The 17,056-nt window shown below is 25.5% G+C and overlaps 5 protein-coding genes across 8 annotated transcripts; 1 reads left to right on the top strand and 4 right to left on the bottom strand.

Annotated features, from left to right (window-relative positions):
- Positions 1-1,647: 1,647 nt before the first annotated feature.
- On the top strand, positions 1,648-6,709 carry LOC551137 (proton-associated sugar transporter A). Its single transcript, XM_623533.6, has 9 exons — positions 1,648-1,847; positions 2,392-2,654; positions 3,396-3,644; positions 3,789-4,042; positions 4,262-4,375; positions 4,573-4,866; positions 4,995-5,125; positions 5,339-5,513; positions 6,024-6,709. The coding sequence occupies exons 1-9, from the start codon at positions 1,648-1,650 to the stop codon at positions 6,252-6,254; spliced, it is 1,911 nt and encodes a 636-aa protein (XP_623536.3). The 3' UTR covers positions 6,255-6,709.
- Positions 6,094-9,517, bottom strand: LOC100576801 (malate dehydrogenase, cytoplasmic). Of its 3 annotated transcripts, XM_003249365.4 has the most exons (7): positions 9,148-9,517; positions 8,389-8,531; positions 8,146-8,298; positions 7,820-7,981; positions 7,155-7,361; positions 6,727-6,861; positions 6,117-6,222 (listed from the first exon to the last, which is right to left on the bottom strand). In XM_003249365.4, the coding sequence occupies exons 1-6, from the start codon at positions 9,398-9,400 to the stop codon at positions 6,748-6,750; spliced, it is 1,032 nt and encodes a 343-aa protein (XP_003249413.2). In that variant the 5' UTR covers positions 9,401-9,517; the 3' UTR covers positions 6,117-6,222; positions 6,727-6,747. The 3 variants fall into 3 exon arrangements, with proteins under 3 accessions (XP_006558967.1, XP_003249413.2, XP_006558968.1); XM_006558904.3 differs by lacking the exon at positions 6,727-6,861 and having other exon boundaries at positions 6,094-6,222; XM_006558905.3 differs by lacking the exons at positions 6,117-6,222; positions 6,727-6,861 and having other exon boundaries at positions 7,194-7,361; positions 7,893-7,981.
- Positions 9,454-13,875, bottom strand: LOC412650 (tetratricopeptide repeat protein 21B). The gene is made up of 6 exons (XM_016913771.2): positions 11,747-13,875; positions 11,364-11,680; positions 10,958-11,292; positions 10,681-10,888; positions 10,289-10,602; positions 9,454-10,171 (listed from the first exon to the last, which is right to left on the bottom strand). The coding sequence occupies exons 1-6, from the start codon at positions 13,873-13,875 to the stop codon at positions 9,539-9,541; spliced, it is 3,936 nt and encodes a 1,311-aa protein (XP_016769260.1). The 3' UTR covers positions 9,454-9,538.
- A 29-nt stretch (positions 13,876-13,904) lies between these two features.
- LOC107964901 (protein NATD1-like) lies at positions 13,905-14,922 on the bottom strand. Of its 2 annotated transcripts, none has more exons than XM_016913773.2 (3): positions 14,821-14,922; positions 14,360-14,466; positions 13,905-14,187 (listed from the first exon to the last, which is right to left on the bottom strand). In XM_016913773.2, exons 1-3 carry the CDS (start codon positions 14,822-14,824, stop codon positions 13,975-13,977), a joined length of 324 nt encoding a protein of 107 aa, XP_016769262.1. In that variant the 5' UTR covers positions 14,825-14,922; the 3' UTR covers positions 13,905-13,974. The 2 variants fall into 2 exon arrangements, with proteins under 2 accessions (XP_016769262.1, XP_016769261.1); XM_016913772.2 differs by having other exon boundaries at positions 13,907-14,187; positions 14,622-14,909.
- A 174-nt stretch (positions 14,923-15,096) lies between these two features.
- LOC100576831 (protein lifeguard 2) lies at positions 15,097-16,707 on the bottom strand. Its single transcript, XM_016913774.2, has 7 exons — positions 16,530-16,707; positions 16,170-16,402; positions 16,036-16,089; positions 15,884-15,974; positions 15,672-15,797; positions 15,456-15,605; positions 15,097-15,359 (listed from the first exon to the last, which is right to left on the bottom strand). The coding sequence occupies exons 1-7, from the start codon at positions 16,602-16,604 to the stop codon at positions 15,207-15,209; spliced, it is 882 nt and encodes a 293-aa protein (XP_016769263.1). The 5' UTR covers positions 16,605-16,707; the 3' UTR covers positions 15,097-15,206.
- Between the last annotated feature and the right edge of the window lie 349 nt (positions 16,708-17,056).

Raw genomic sequence — 17,056 nt, 5'->3', positions numbered from 1 at the left:
TTATAATTGCAAACTTTTTGATATAAAAATAAAAAATATATATATGTGTAGAAAAATTTTAATAAATTATTTTTTATCATAAAAATAATAAAAGAAATTAAAATATCAAAAGAAAATATAAAATATTATACTTTCTAATTATTTTCTTGTTTATCGTTGAAATACAGAAATAAATTAGAACAAAACGCAAAATATAATAGTATATTAAAAAAATTTATAGTATATTAAAAAAAGGCAAGTATATTGATGCGTGCAAAACAAAAAAAATGATAGAAAATCTGAGGATATAATAAAATAGACTATTGACTGTGAGGCTATAGAATATAGAACATCGTTCAATAGTAAATCGAATCGAAAATCCTTGTGGAAAAGAGAGAATCGACAAAGTGCAATTTCCGCGGCGGAAATTACATCTACGATGTTGAACGTTGAAAAGCTTTGTTGAAAACCTTTCCATGTACTTACACGCGTAAACATTGTATGCTTACTTACGTGTCAAGAATAAAAATAACTGTTCAGAAGAGAAAAGACAACAACCGATTCCATACAGATGATTATTCATATAAAAAATATTTGCATATGACATTTTATTTCAATTTCTTTTTTTCTGTGAAATTATTTATACTTTATTTCGGCGATATAATAATATATTCTCCTTTGGAATTGGTACAAATTTAATAATAGATCATTTCTAATATTCAATTTAAAATTATTCCAAGAGTGGCGAAATATGACTTTAAAATATATCTTTTACTTAATCGTTATAAGACAAAGATATATTTATTTACGTGAAAAATAAATGAAATTTTGAATATTGTAATATTAAATTTTTATGTATCAATAAAACTTTATTTATTCTAATATCATTTTTAAGAAAAATATTTCTATTTTCACATTTCCATATGTTAAAATTTCTTTATATTTCCACGTCTTCTTCTAAAACTTCCAATATCTTTATCAAAAATTATTGTTCATTTATCTGGAATGAAATCTAATGTTTCTAATAGTTTTGTTCAAAAGCAACCAAATCAACCAAACCAACAACAAAACTGACCTTAATCAACACTAACGAGCAGTCACCCGATAAATAGGTTTCCCTTGGTACACGGGAAGCTCATTTTACATCCGGAACTTGGATGGAGGAGCTAGGTAAGTAAGTAGATATCCAGTCGGAGAAAGGCGTAGGTCGAGCTTTCGTCTTGGTCGCGAGCTTGCAGAATCGTCAGTCGGTTCTCGCGTCTCGTCGATGAAGCACACCCCCAACCCTGTATAAGAAACATTCGATAAATAGGGAAAATTTAATCGTAATCTACATACTTTCGTTTCATTAATCTTTCTCCATCGTTTTCTATCTCCTTTTCGAGGAGAACAAAATCATCATTCCGTGTATCTTATTCCAAGAAGTCTCTTTAATCGTTGACAAGAAAAAGAAGAGGGGTAACAATACGTGACAGAAGTGACTGAAAAAAATAAGAATTTTTTTATCTTGTGATTTTAAGATTTCTTCGCAAAAGAGTTAATTGGTGTATTTTGATTGACATGATCGATCCATTTTTCGATGGACTTTTCATGCGAGGAATTGTTTGCGCGACATGATGAGAGACAGAACTTTTAGAGGTGAGGAAGAGCTTTGAAGATCCGTGAATTATGGTGGATAAATTGCACGAGTACGAGGGTTTCGCTGGGAGGGTGCACGATGTTCGAGACAAGTTTAAAGAGAAATGGGAGACGTGGAAGGAGTGGAAGAATGGGATACCGATGGACCAGGGGATCGAGGGGATCTTGAATCATATACGAGGGCCGCCAAAGTTGGAGAGAACTTTGGATGATTATGCGCATATTTACAGGTATATGCATTTATGGGAAATGTCAAAGTGCAAAAGTATGGAAAAATATAAATTCGAAACTAATCATAATATTTGACGAATAAAACAAATTATTATTTAGAATATTATTTTTTTTTTAATTGTATTTATAAAACTTCTTTACTTTGATTTATGATGAATAAAGTTGTTTGCAATTTGATATTAATCTAATAATGATATATAAAACATAATAGTATAGTGATAAATAAATAAAATAAAGGATTAAACAAAAATTTGAAATCTTTATATTATAAATAATATTCTGTGAAATATTTTTGTTTAAAATAGGAGGGAAAATATCATCATAAATTTATCGAAAAATAAAAAAGGAATTTCTTATTTGAACATTAGTTTAAAAGGAAATCTATAACAAAAATAGAATAACAATTAATTTTTCCATTTTATTTTGAAAGTAAAAGTGAATTTGTTGAATTTGTATTCATATTGTATTCAATAGATTATTTAATTTAATAGAGAAGAACAAATCAAGAAAAGAATTAAGTATAAAAGTTGAAATATTTTCCAGAAAAAAGACACGAGGAGAGTTGGTACGTGTATCCGCGGCTGTAATGGGAATAGAATTTTCATATGCCGCGGAAACAGCGTTTGTTTCACCAACTTTATTGAAAATCGGCGTCGATCATCAGCATATGACCCTTGTCTGGGCACTCAGCCCTCTTATTGGCTTTTTTGTGACGCCGATTTTAGGAAGCTTGAGCGACAGATGCAGATTGAAATATGGAAGAAGAAGACCCTTCATCCTATTATTGGCTTTAGGAGTTCTAATAGGTAAAATTATATGTAAAAAAAAAAAGTTTTATACACATTTAGATACATTACAAATATGTTTTTTTTTCGTCGATAGTTTTCTTTCGGAAAATTCGAAAATGAAAACAAAACAAAAAAAAAAATGAAAATAATTTTGTTCAAGATTGTATTCTTGCCAGTGAATATAAGTGAAATATTTTTTTTTTTTTAATTTCAAAATCATGAAATAAATTAAATAAAGAAATAATATAGAATTAATTCTTTCAAGATTAATAATTAATTCCTTTATAGATTGAATTATTTTTTTATTGACATGAGAGTAATTAAAATCCTATTATAAATGTGATTATGTACTTATCTTAACTTATTTTTCTCCTTATAACTCATATTATTTCAATGTTACGTTCATTGTTAAAAGATAAAACTTCAAAAGGAAATGTTTAAAAAAAAACATATGAATCCAACAAACAATTAACAATTTCCTTTATGTTAATAAAAAATGAATTTATATTCTCCACTCGTTATGCTTGAAAATAGAAATATTAATTATTAAAACTTTTCATATTTAATCTTATATCATTAACTATGATTAATTGAACAAATAAATCATGAAAATAATTTATACGATTTATAAAAGAAATAAGAAGTATAATTAAACTAATCGATCGATACTTACGTCGTACGAATAAGAAAAAAAAAAAAAACAATTTTTCCAATTTAAAAAAGAAAATCTAAAATTACATTTTTTACTCACTTATCAAGGATTAATATTAGTACCGAACGGTGAGGACATGGGATATGCGTTTGGAGACATTCCATCTACATCGACTAATTATACAGTTCCCGTGGGACATCGAACCACGGCGAAACATGCGAAAGAGGAGTTAGCGAAACCTCCGTCTCACTCTTGGGGAATTTTCTTCACGATTCTGGGGACGGTTTTGCTCGATTTCGATGCGGATGCTTGTCAAAGTCCAGCCAGAGCTTATTTACTCGACGTCACTGTACCTGGCAAGTAAATGCAACTTGTTAATTTAATTATTTCTTTTGAATGAAATAAAGTGAATATAATAGAGGAAATAAAATAATGTGAAGAAATTTAATATAAATTTATAATCGTTACTATGATATATGGTAATTGTTATATTTTTATAGATGACCATGCTAAAGGTTTAAGTACATTTACCATAATGGCGGGTTTAGGAGGTTTCATGGGATATGGATTGGGTGGCATTAATTGGGACGCTACTGCAATAGGAGTTATGTTAGGTGGACATCTTCACGCTACTTTTACCTTGATAACGATTATTTTCCTTATTTGTGTTTCTTGTACTATTACCAGTTTCAAAGAAATCCCATTAGAATTGTTGGAAAAGGATCAGGAATATCAATATTTACAAGAACAAAAGGTTTGCTTGATATTAATTAATTACTCATCAATATTAGTAGTAATAATATTGAATTGAATTCAAATTCATTTAATTATTAATATTAATTATTAGTAATTATTGCATATACTATTGAAATACACTAAAAGCAAAAATTTGAAATTATCAATAGAAAATTTTTTCTTTTCTTCTTTTTTCAATATTTTTAAAAGTATTTTGTTATTCCTGAATTCCATTTAGACATCTGGTGAAGAAAAAGAGGATGAACAAAAGGAACACGAAAAAATTACTACGGACGAGTGTGTTTCTTATGGCACTCTAGACAATGATCAAGAAATTGCTAGTAAAAAGGACGTAAGTCGATTTACCATTCATTAAAATCAATTTTTAAATTTTATTAATTATAATTAAATAAAAAGTAAATGTCAAAATTATAATTTTTAACGTAAAGATTCATTTATCCTAGTATTCTTTTTTTTTTTTAAAATAGAAATAAAATGGTAACATGATAAATGAAATAATCATGTTTTTTTGGAATTTGGGGGAAACAGGAATTTGTTCTTAAACCCCTTCCAATTCAAGAACCGGAGAAAAGAGCTGGTCAAGTACCAATGATACCAGATGTAACCAGTCAAAATATTGATTACATGAAACATGGTTTCAACGAAGATATGGGAGGAAATCCAAAAGCCACATTAACGGAATATCTTCTTTCAATCGTGTATATGCCGCACAGTCTTCGTATGGTGTGCTTAACTAATTTATTTTGTTGGATGGCACACGTATGTTATTCCTTGTATTTCACGGATTTCGTTGGAGAAGCTGTTTATGGTGGAAATCCACAGGTATCTGAAATATTAATATTAATGTTAGTATAAATATCTTTTTGACGTTTTGTCGTTTATAATTATTTCTTATTAATAAATTTATTGCCATAATTTTTAACTTTTAAGTTTTTATTTGTAAATTACAGGCTCCAGAAGGTACCAAGGAAAGAGAATTATATGAAAGCGGAGTTCGTTTTGGATGCTGGGGAATGTCTATGTATTCGTTATCTTGTTCTTGTTATTCACTGGTCATCGAGAAACTCATAGAACGCTACAAGTATTTAAATTAAAATTAATTTTCTTTTTCTTTTATAAAATTCTTTATAAGAAAATAATTAGTTATTTGTTAAAATATGATCATATGCTAAAAATAATCTTTATTTTATTTTTTTATTTAGCTTCTTTACAATTTTTATAATTATAGATATTTTGATAAAAAAGAAAATAATTTTCTAGATGAAAGATATATAAGCGTTATTTGTTTTAACAGAGCTCAGAGAGTTTACATTTGCGGCTTACTATTCTACAGCACTGGAATGATGATGATGGCATTAACGAAACATCCCGCAGGAGTGATTATATTCTCATGGACCGCAGGTGTTATGTATTCCACGTTATTCACTATGCCGTATCTACTAGTTGCACATTATCATGCTTCATCCACTGTAAGTAATCTTGAGAATATATCTCAAAATGAATCAATCAAAAAATTTAAATAATTCATAATTCCATTTAAAATTAAAAAAAAAAATCTAAATAGAATTATCTGTATAAAAAATATTATTAGAATAAAAATATAAAAATATAATTTAGAATTTAAATTTTTATTATAGAAATGTAATTGTGTTTAAAAAGAAATAAAAAAAAATAAATAATTTAAAACAAAAAAACAAAAGTAAAACTTAAAGTTTAATTATATTTATTACAAAAATAATTATTAAAAAAAAAAAAGATAAAAAGATAATTTAAAAACATAAAAAATATACGTATTTTCATAAAAATTAATAATATCAGAAATATATATTAAATTTTATTATCATTTTTTTATGAATGTTTTATGAATCAATGAGAATAATTTAATAAAATAGTAATATTATTAAAATGGCATAACAGAAAATGTAAAAAATATGTATGTGCATATCGGAATTAAATTAATTAATTGGCTCTTTATGCAGTTCGAAGTAACAACCGAGGGTGAAGCTATTCAAAGCGGAGGAGTACGTGGTCTTGGCACAGACGTTGCAATCGTTTCTTCCATGGTGTTTTTAGCCCAGTTTCTACTCTCCTGCTGTCTCGGGACAATTGTTAGTAAATCTGGAACTACTACGGCGGTCGTATACGTAGCTAGTACTCTCGCTGCTTGCGGAGCCATTTCTGCAACGCAGATCATGTATCTGGATCTTTGAGCTTACTACTATTTTTTCAATGAGATTTAAATTAATTTTATCTCTTAATTGTTAATTTTATATTTATTCTTAAAAATAATAAAAAACTTATTATTATTTTTAAATATTTTTTAAATAGACTTTAATATTATTAAAATGAAACGTTATTCACGAATTTCTTTCTATAAAAATTGACATCCATCATTTTCGATTTATTTCAATTGATTATATATATATATAATTATATATATTATTAATTATATATAATTGATTATATATTATATATATATATGAAAAGAATTTCAAATAAACATAAAAGATCCGTAGAAACTTTAATGAAAAAGTTGTGTGTAAAAATATAATAACGGATGCACAAATAATGGCTTCGTAATCTACAGATACAATTCTGTATTGTTCAAGAATATTTGTAAATAAATGTAACTTACAAGAACATAATAAAATAGTACAATCCATATCTAGATAAAAAATATACCTTATATTAATAAATTATTAGTTAGTCATCGTGTGATATTAAGTCACAAATTTCAAGAGCAATTTGGATTTCTCTAAAAATTAATCTACTTAAATCCACAATGTATTTTTTAACATATTCATCTAATTCAAAATCCTATAAAAACGAAACAAGAAATTTATTTTATTTTTTTTATTTATTTGCTTGTAATTACTATATTTTTCTTATATTTTTAGAGCATTTTTTATTAAAATTAAAAGACAAAAAAAATAAATTTAAAATTATTAAAATAATGAAGTTTTCCATAAATTAATTGATGAAAAAAAATTATTTTTTTATAATTTTAATTTTTTTAGAAATATTTTTTTTATAATTTAAAATATTTTTATTCAACTACTAATAATAAATTTCTCCTAACACGTATATTTTAATGAGTGAGATCCCCATACCTTTATAATTTCACATTGTTTGTCCTTACAAATTACAGGAAAAGAAAAAAATATTCCAGATTGAATTGAATAAGAAAGATCGGACAGTACACCCATACTGGTCCATTCATTTTCTGGAGTACCATTCCATAAAATTTTACAGTGCTCTGCTAATGCATAAGCTATGGAATTAATTAAGCATGCTCTATTGTAGGTACTTCGAATAATCTAGGAAAAGAAACTTTTATTTTATTTACAATAATAACAACAATATATTATCTTATGATAATTTAACATAATTAGGATTCGTCCTTAAAAAATTTGCAAAAATTTTAACAAAAATTCAAATAAAACATAAAATAGATGTATACAATGAAGAAAATGCATTTTTCTATTAAATATAATATTAATAAAATCTTTTTTCAATTAAAATTTTTAATATTAATATTGATATTATATTTTAATACCAATAATATTAATAATTTAATAATAACATAATATTTTATGATAAAATTTTTTAAATTGTTAAAAGAAAAATATTAACATTAATGAAAATAATAAATATAGTAAAAATTTATCACATATAAGAAATCTAATATAATTGGTATATATTATTGTATAATGTATGTTACAATAAATCAAGAAATTAAATGAAAGTTAAGAAAAAATGAAAATAAAAATCTTACACGTGGAAGATCATTATATATCCAAATTTTTATAGAATCTTTCAAAGGTTTTCCATTAGTTAAATATAAATACCTACAATCTGGAAAACAATATGAACCATTCGAACCCCAAATTATTATATTTTTCACTTCCGTTGGAAGACAATTTGCTTGTGCGGCAATCTAAAAATTTAAGAATTTATCAATATTATGTTATTTAAAATAATTGAAATTAATTTTAAATAATTTATAATCGTAACTTAATATTAATAATATAATCTACATAATAAGTTAAAGAAAAACAATAATAAATTTAGAAAAACATAAATAATACAATGTATATATACCTGATTTTTAACAATATTTAAATTAAGCATAGACAAAGTAGTTATATTTTTAATAGGAATAGATTTCGCATATTTGGATATAATTGTAGCAGCAGTATTTCCGAGTACAATAATTCTTGCATCCTTTTTTACATATTTATTTATAACTTGACCCTGTAATACAATTATATAAAAAGATTTATAAATCTCAAAAATTTCGATATATTAAATTTAATGAATACTATAATATATAATAATTAATACATAAAATTTTGAAATAAGAACATAATCCTTAAAAAAGGATTCTGTGTATTCGGGTTCTTTGAAATTATATTCCCTCGAATGACCAATGCAAATTACAACATCTGCATCCTTGAATTCAAAAACATTATTGCTGTAACTGATACCTATAAATATACATAATGTTATATATATTCGTGGAATATCTTTGAAGAATCGATTCTAGAGACCAAACAAACACGAAGTTTAATATATATACAAAAATATCAGTAAGGTTTATTTATTAAATAATTTAACTTAGATGAAGAAAGATAAAAATATGAAAACTGATGCTATACCAGAAAGCTACTTCAATCTTTTTTCATCTAAAGCAAATTTTAATTGCTTATAATTTAATAAATAAGCTTTAATTGATATTTTTTTAAACCAATTTTTTTTTGTGTCTTAATTTCTAGAATCGATTTTTCAAAATTGTTTTATTACATCATAGTATTATATTATTAAAGATATCTCATTATCATCTATATTTTGTATTCCTTTAACAAATAATTTGATTATTTTAGTATTATAACATTATTTTTTGATTTTTATTTTTTTAATTATTCTAATATTCAAACATTTAATATTTAAATAATTTAACATTCAAATATATGATTAACATGATACTCGAATATATTATTATTCAAATATTTTGTTAACAATTAAATAAATCTCTTTAGAGTATTTATATCATATTTATTATTTAAAAGCAAAAAAAATGCATAAGTATAAAAATGCATTTACCACTTAGAAGCTTAGGACTAAAGGAATATAATTCAATTGCAAGGCTTTCCAAAAACATCGTCTTGGTCGATAACTCGTAAAGACTGACAAAAACGCATTGATTTTTTCCAAATACATCATCAGTGAGTATTCTGTATAGAAACGATCGAGCAATTTCCGTTGTACCATCTGTAACTACTATTTTTAAAACATTATTTTTAGATAATTGATGTAAATAATTATTAACCATATATTCATTCTTTTCTAAATTCATGTTGTTTTTTGTATCATTTAATGAATATCGATATTAATCATAGCATTATATTGTTTTAACTCAAAAAAAAAAAAAAAAGAAAAAAAACAAAAAGAGATCATTTTTTAGACAAAATTATAGTGAAAATATAATTATTTATTAGGTGCGCAAATTATTTATACATTTTTCTAAAATCTCTTTTTTAATACGCGGATAATCTGGATTTTGTTTCAAAATCTCGTTACAAGCTTCTATCCCATCTGCATAAGCTTTAGCTTTCATCGAACAATAAGCTAATTTATAGGCGACGGACAATTTTGATTTTCCGCCATATTTCCATGCTTGATTGTATTGCGACGCAGCTTCACGATAATTTTGCTCCTTTTCTGCAATATATCCAGATAGTTCATGAGCCCTTACACAAGTGGCATTATGTTGTAGAACACGTTTTAAAAGATCATTCGCTAAATCATATTTGTTAGATTGTACATAAATATCCGCTAAAAGTAACCAACAACGTTCTAAATATTCAGCATCCTCAAAAGTCCATGTATTTTTACTGACACGTTTTAAATGATTTCGAGCTCTAGGAGTTTGTTTTAAAAGAATATGAGCCATTGCCATGCCTAAAGCTGGTCCAACATGATCTCGTAACGCTTCTTGACTAGCTAATGTTGTACAATCTTGTAATGCTTTTTCAACATTGGATTTTTGTTTTGTTGCAAGTAGAAAAAAATTACTTAACAATCTATGTGTGAGCATTTCGTGTGGACTGCCTTTAGGATTCAAATCCTAAATAGAAATAATTTTTTTAGGATAATTCTTTTATCAATATTTTATTTAAAATTTAAATTAAATATATAAAAATTATAAATTTATTGTTTTTTTTTTTTGCTTTTTTTTAAATACCTGTAGCAAACGATAGGCTGTTTTCAAAGCCATTGTTCTAGAATCCTGATATTCAACATCATCATCATTAAAGACTTCATTTGAAAGAGAAGAATCATCATCCGGGTCTAAACAAATTTCGATCATATTATATATTGCTTGTTGACCCCATTCAGGATCACGTCTTGCAAAATTAAATTGACGAAGTGCGGAATTTAATCGTCCCATGCGCCAATCTAACAAACCGGCGCAATAATAATAACCGGCTGTTAAATTTGTATTGCTCATTTCTTGTTCTGCTCGATGAAGCCATTCTTCAAGATCGTCCATATCTCCTATAAATTTATGTCATTGTAAATAAGTTAGACATCAAAAATTAAATAAAAAAAATTTTTAATTTTTAAATAATTCACCTATTCTACGAGAAACTTCTATTAATCTTGCTAATGCGATCCAATAAGTTGGTTGTTTTAATAATAGTTGTCGAAAATGAAATGCTGCCGTGTCAAAATCAACTTTTCTGAATGCAAGATCTGCCATCATTATTGAAGCAGCCTCATTATTAGGATCAGTATTCAAGAGAACTGTACAACTTTGAGTACATCGATCCAAATTATTAGTCTGCCAATTCAAAATATTAATAAATTATTCAATGATTATCATTTATATATAATTATATATTTTAATTACCTGCATGTAAAGTTTTGCTAAAGACAACAAGGCGTTTATATTTGCAGGTTTATGATTTAATGCTTCTTTATAATATGTAATAGCTTGATCATAATCTCTTAAAGAAGAAGAATGATCAGCCATTGTTAAACAAATATTAGCCAGAAGCTGTTTCTCATCTTCCAAATTAGAGTTTGTTCCCATTCGTTGCATATATCTGTGCTGATTTTCTTTAGCTTCTTTCAATGCTGATAAAGCGCCTTGTACATTATCTGCTTTTTCTCGAGTTTTAGCGAGCAAAAGTAGAAGTTGAGTTCGTACTTGTAAACTCTTTAAATCTGAATCTCGACGATCTTCTAAAATATGAATAAAAAATTATTAAAATAATTAAAAATATATATATTACCTAGTAAAAATAATTTTGTACCTTGCAATTCCTGGACCAATGTAGCTTCCGCTTTATCATATTGTTTCATCTTTATGAATAATTTTGCAAGATCTAATTTTAAGCTTTTAAAGTTTTCTTGTTTCATCACATCTCTGTAATAATTGATGGCTTTTGTGTACTGATGCGTTTTTACGAGTGCCTTTCCTAGCTTACTTGCAATGTCTATTTTATTCCTAGGATTCTGTTTTAAAGCTTGTTCATATGCCTCTACTGCTCTCTCTGGTTCTTGAATAGAAATATATGCATCACCAAGCATACTATATGTCTTAGGACCAGGACAATGTTCAACCAATTCTCTATAAAATAAAATATTCAAACAGAATAAAAAAATACAACAATATGTAAACTTATGAAAAACAAACCTGAAACACATAGCAAAGGCAGGACGATCTTTTTTGTATTTCAAATTTATTTCGGCTAAACGCATATGTGCTTGCAAATAATAAGGTTGATCTGGAGTTATTTTAGATAAGCAATCAATGGCATTATCTAATTCTCCCATTTCTAAAAGTAATTCAGCATTTCCTATTAATATTTTACCTTCTTCTGAGGTGTTTCCTAGATTTACTTTTGCATCTTGTATTATAACAATTGCATCATTAAATCGTTTCATTTTTCCATAAGCAGAAATCAACTCAAGGTACAATGTTGCCATATCTGATGTTGAAATATCTGAGATTTCTAAATTACTCTTGTATGATTGCATTCCTGCATATGACATAGCTGTCTGAAAACTTTTTATTGCACCTTCCATATCATTTGCCTGTTTTTGAACCATGCCAGTAATTAAATGATAAATTGGATTGTCTCTGATTTTAAAATTGTAACTTAAACCAACTTCAAGACTTTGTGAAGCCAATTGATAATTCCCTTGACATGCTTGAATTTGAGCCATTAATAAATGAGCTTTTGCATTAGATGAATCAACATTGTCTAAAAAATTCTTTAATATATATGAAGCTTCTTCTAAATTTCCACTCTGCATTTTAGCTTTACTAATTAATAATTGTGCCATACTTAAACCAGGATATGCTTCTGATAATTCTTCTAACAAATATAAACTTGCTTCTTTGTAATTGGATATACTTTCTTCAAAATTTGTTACATTATTTGTTATAGAATAAATTAAACGTTGTTTGGAAATTTCTAAACATAAATCAGGATTTAATTTTTTTATATAATCGTAACCATATGGTACATATTTACAATTGTCCAATATGATTGTAGCTGCATTGTTTAAATAATTCAGAGCTTTGATGGAATCATTGGAATTTAATTTGGCAGATATAAAAAACAACTCTGCATCTACTGAATTAGATTGTATTTCCATCAAAAAATCTATTTGTTGTTGTGCTAAGTCCGAAGCGTCAATCGAAGTGTCTAAAAATTGACAATGAGCTAATCCCATCAAAGCAGTAAATGAAGATTCATTTATTCGAACTGCACTTCTATACCAATATTCTGCATCTTTTATTTTATCCAATGAAATATACAAATTTCCTAATTCCACCATAAGATCTGCATTTTTCAAATGCTGTTGTAACATTTTTTCAACGATCTTAGAAAGTTCTGTTAAAATTCCTTGATTCTTACAAGCTATTCGTGAAAATAACTGAATATTATTCACTAAAATTGTAATATTCTTTGTTTCTATAACTATCATATTTCTAAAAAAAGACTGTAAATGTTTTAATCCTTCGTTGAAATTTCCATCTCTGCAAATATTTACAAATGCATGTGCTTTTATTGCATCCAAATTATTTGAGTCAATTGATAATATTCTGTTAGCAGTCTCTAGAACTTGATCCCAATCCTTCATTCCAAGTTGATTATACAATTTTTCAACCAAAGGTAAACATAATTTAGGATAACGTACAATTAATGAATTTAATGTTAATATTGCTCCTGTATAATCTCCGTGTTGTTGTTTATATTTTGCAAATCCAAGTAAAGCATTCACGTTTTTTGGATCTTGTTCTAGAACAATTTCGAATAAACTTGGTTCACTCGAATTATTTTCGCTTATAATAAATAAATCCACCCAACCTTTTGTTAATAGAACATTTTTATTAGATGAATCAAGCTTATAAGCTCTTTCTATATATTCTTTAGCTTTATCAATCTTCTGAGATAAAAGCAATACCAAAGCTGCTAATAAGAGGGCATTTGAAGATGATTTTCGTTTCTCATCCCTAATTCTTGTTTCAATCTGTATGATAGTAGTTTTTTCAACATTTTCATTTTTCATATAAGCAATACTCTGAAGAAGCAATGCTGCCAATGTATTATCTGCATCATTCATTAAATTCGAACTTTCTTTAATTGCTTCTTGAATCTTCCCAGTTAACATATATGCGAGACTTAGAAAAATTCTTAAGCATTCATTTGTTGGATATATTTCGCATGCTTCTTTACAATAAAGTAACATGCCATTGTAATAAAATTGATAACAGAACCATTCAATTATAGTAATATATTCTATCTCCTCCATTTTATTAACAATATGAAGCAGTAATAAATTTTAAATCATAAATAATTTAACTCAATAATTACTCAAGATTTCAATAACTAATAATATAAAAATTATTTATTAAGAAGAATATATCAAAAAATCTTCTGGATCAGGCAATTCATATATAATATTAGGGTCTAAGGATTTTGAATCAGGTCCTTCTAAAATATGTGGTGGTCCAACAACATATTCTTCAAGATCTGGATTTTTAATTGCAAGATAATACTTCTGCATGTATTCACATGTCAAATACATATAGTAATTATTCAAAATAACATATGTAAATGCTGTCTACAAAAATTATATATTGTTATTACATATTATTACATATATATATTTTTATTGTATATTGTATTGTTACAATGAAGAATATAATAAAAAATATAATTCAATAATATCATTCATGGTTTTATTCATAATAAATATTTATTTGAAAGTACAAAATATTAAAAATAAATTTTACCTCTGTAAGCAATCGTGCTAAACCTTTTCCTGTATATCTATGAGGTACATTAATCCTTTGCATATCTAAAACTTTTCCTTCAGATATGTAGTGCAGTATTGCTCTTGCTAATTAAAAATAAAAGAAATAAATATATTTTAAAGTATTATTTATATTTACAATAAAAATCGAACTTCTTTCATTTTTTTTTTTTAAGTAGAAAGTATGAATAATAATTAGAAACATATGTTATAATAATAATTTCTTGAATAATATATCTTACAATCATTATCCAATTTTACGTAGAAAAGTCCTCGTTTCTCACTATGATGTACTGTATAAAATAGCCTTGTAAATCTGTTTCGTTTTATTTTTGATGATATTAATGACGGTAATTTAATCATATAACTCATACCATTTGTTACATATAAAATACTGATAATAAAACGTTTTTTGATAATCCTAATTAATTATATACTTACACATTCATTTAATTTAAAAAATATATATCTTTTTCATAAAAACTTTGAATATATAATAGGTTAGACTTTTGTTGATGAAGTATTGCTTAGCAACAAAATTGATTTTAAGTAATGTTTTTTTATAAGAAAATATTTCATTTATAAAGTATAAATGAAATATGATATAAAAATATTTATTTGTAAAAGATTATTAATATTATATATATATGTTAATGATTTTAATAATAACAAAACATATATAAAGATTAAATATTAAAATATTTTTTATATCCAATTTTAAATAATTCATATAATTTATTCATTGATATTCAAGTCTTTTTAAAAAAATATATTGCTATAATAAAGATAAGTTATAATGAAATGTGATATAAATCTATCCTTAATATTCATTGATGATGCATCAAACCCATAAACATTAAGATATATTGATATAACAATACAATGTCAACATAAATTTGTGCTGTTGCAAATATAACTTCATCTGGATTTAATTCTATTCTTCTTCCACCCATAATTGTTTGTATATCAAAGAACAAGTACTAAAAAATGAATATTTTTTTCATTTCTAAAATATATCATGTAAAACAAAATATATTATACTTGAATTAAATAATTCTTTCAAAATATATATTAACTGTTGATAATAAGGTCATTCCTATAATTGAAATCAGGATATGTAATAATCTAATGTATGTAAACATCAAGGTTATTATCAACACAAAAATTGATACAATAGCAGCCAGTCCAATAATAAACAATATCCCTGTTCTCATGGTTAAATCAAACTGTAAGATTATTTATATTATTTTTACTTCTTTATTATTTCATATGTAAAATTTTGTTGAAAGTACCTTAGTAAATGTTGCAATGAGACTTATTCCTAATGTAATTAATGTTGTCATACCTAATGCCATCAAAATTATTTCAATTTCATAAAAGGCAGATACAAAAGCAGCTAGATATGACATAGCAATTGTCTGGAAATAGTATTTTTTTTTAATATTGAATGTTAAGTAATAAAAACATTCAATCAATAAGGTTTTAATATAATTAAAAACCTTACCAATATACATAGCCACAAATAATTGAAAGGTGGAGATCGCCTAGCTCCCTCAAAAAACGATATGGCACAAAAAGAAATAGCGAAGCATATCCTAATAAAATACTGCATTATGCACTAAATAATATATCTAAGTAGTTGCAAAATTTACGTACATAGCTACAATCCACAAATACCAATGAATTATCATAAATTTTCTTGCAGAGTCCCTGCAATACAGTTATTAAAATAACATAATTCATTACATCAATTTATTATTATGAGAACATTATTAAATTATAATGCTTACACGAATAGAAAAATTGCTATGACACCAGATGTAAATAATAATTGAAGTGTTAATATACAGAAAACTTTTCTAATAAAAATTCTTCTCACTACATCTTCTTTAAAATCTCCCATGTACTCATCATCTTGCATATCTCTTCTTCGTTGTTGCTCGCGCCAAGCTCTATACAATTGTTCATTTTCTCTTTCTCTTTGCGCAACCATTTCATCAGTGACTGTAGTAATATATGGACCCTAAAAAAACATATTATCAATAAATTAATTACAATATATTAATTTATCATATAATATGTAATAAATATATAATTTGTTATAATTAATAAATAAACATGTAAACGTAAGTTATAATTTAGTAACTCACTGTTTTTATTTTCTGCCCTCTATATAAAGGAGGTAATTGTGGAGGACCTGATATAAATCTTTGATTTTCTGCCATTAGATAATTGACAATGAAATTATTTTGACTAAGAAATATATAAATCAATAGTTGTATACTGTCTATCACACCAGAATTAATATATCTATTAAAAGTATAATATAATCAATTTATAATAAAAAAATACAATAAATTATTTTCTAATTAATTAAAATTTTTTATTTAAATTTAAAAAATATCAAAACATGTAACTTTTCTTTCTATTTTTTATAAATATATATTCAAAGATGTTTATTTCTTAATTTTATTTAAATACAAAATTTTAAAATACTGATATAGATTCATAATATAAACATACAAAATGTCAAACTAAATTCATATATAAACAAATGAATGCACTTATATATAATGCATGATAGAAACAAAATTCATTTTTTGAAATATAATACATAAATATATATACAAAATTTAAATATTGGTATCATTGAATGAGATAAAAGAAATAGAAAGCA

The sequence above is a fragment of the Apis mellifera genome, linkage group LG8 (assembly GCF_003254395.2).
Source record: "Apis mellifera strain DH4 linkage group LG8, Amel_HAv3.1, whole genome shotgun sequence".
In the NCBI taxonomy this organism is placed as follows: domain Eukaryota; kingdom Metazoa; phylum Arthropoda; class Insecta; order Hymenoptera; family Apidae; genus Apis; species Apis mellifera.
The sequence above is the reverse complement of the archived record's forward strand: the minus strand, read 5'-3'. Positions and strand labels throughout refer to the sequence as shown.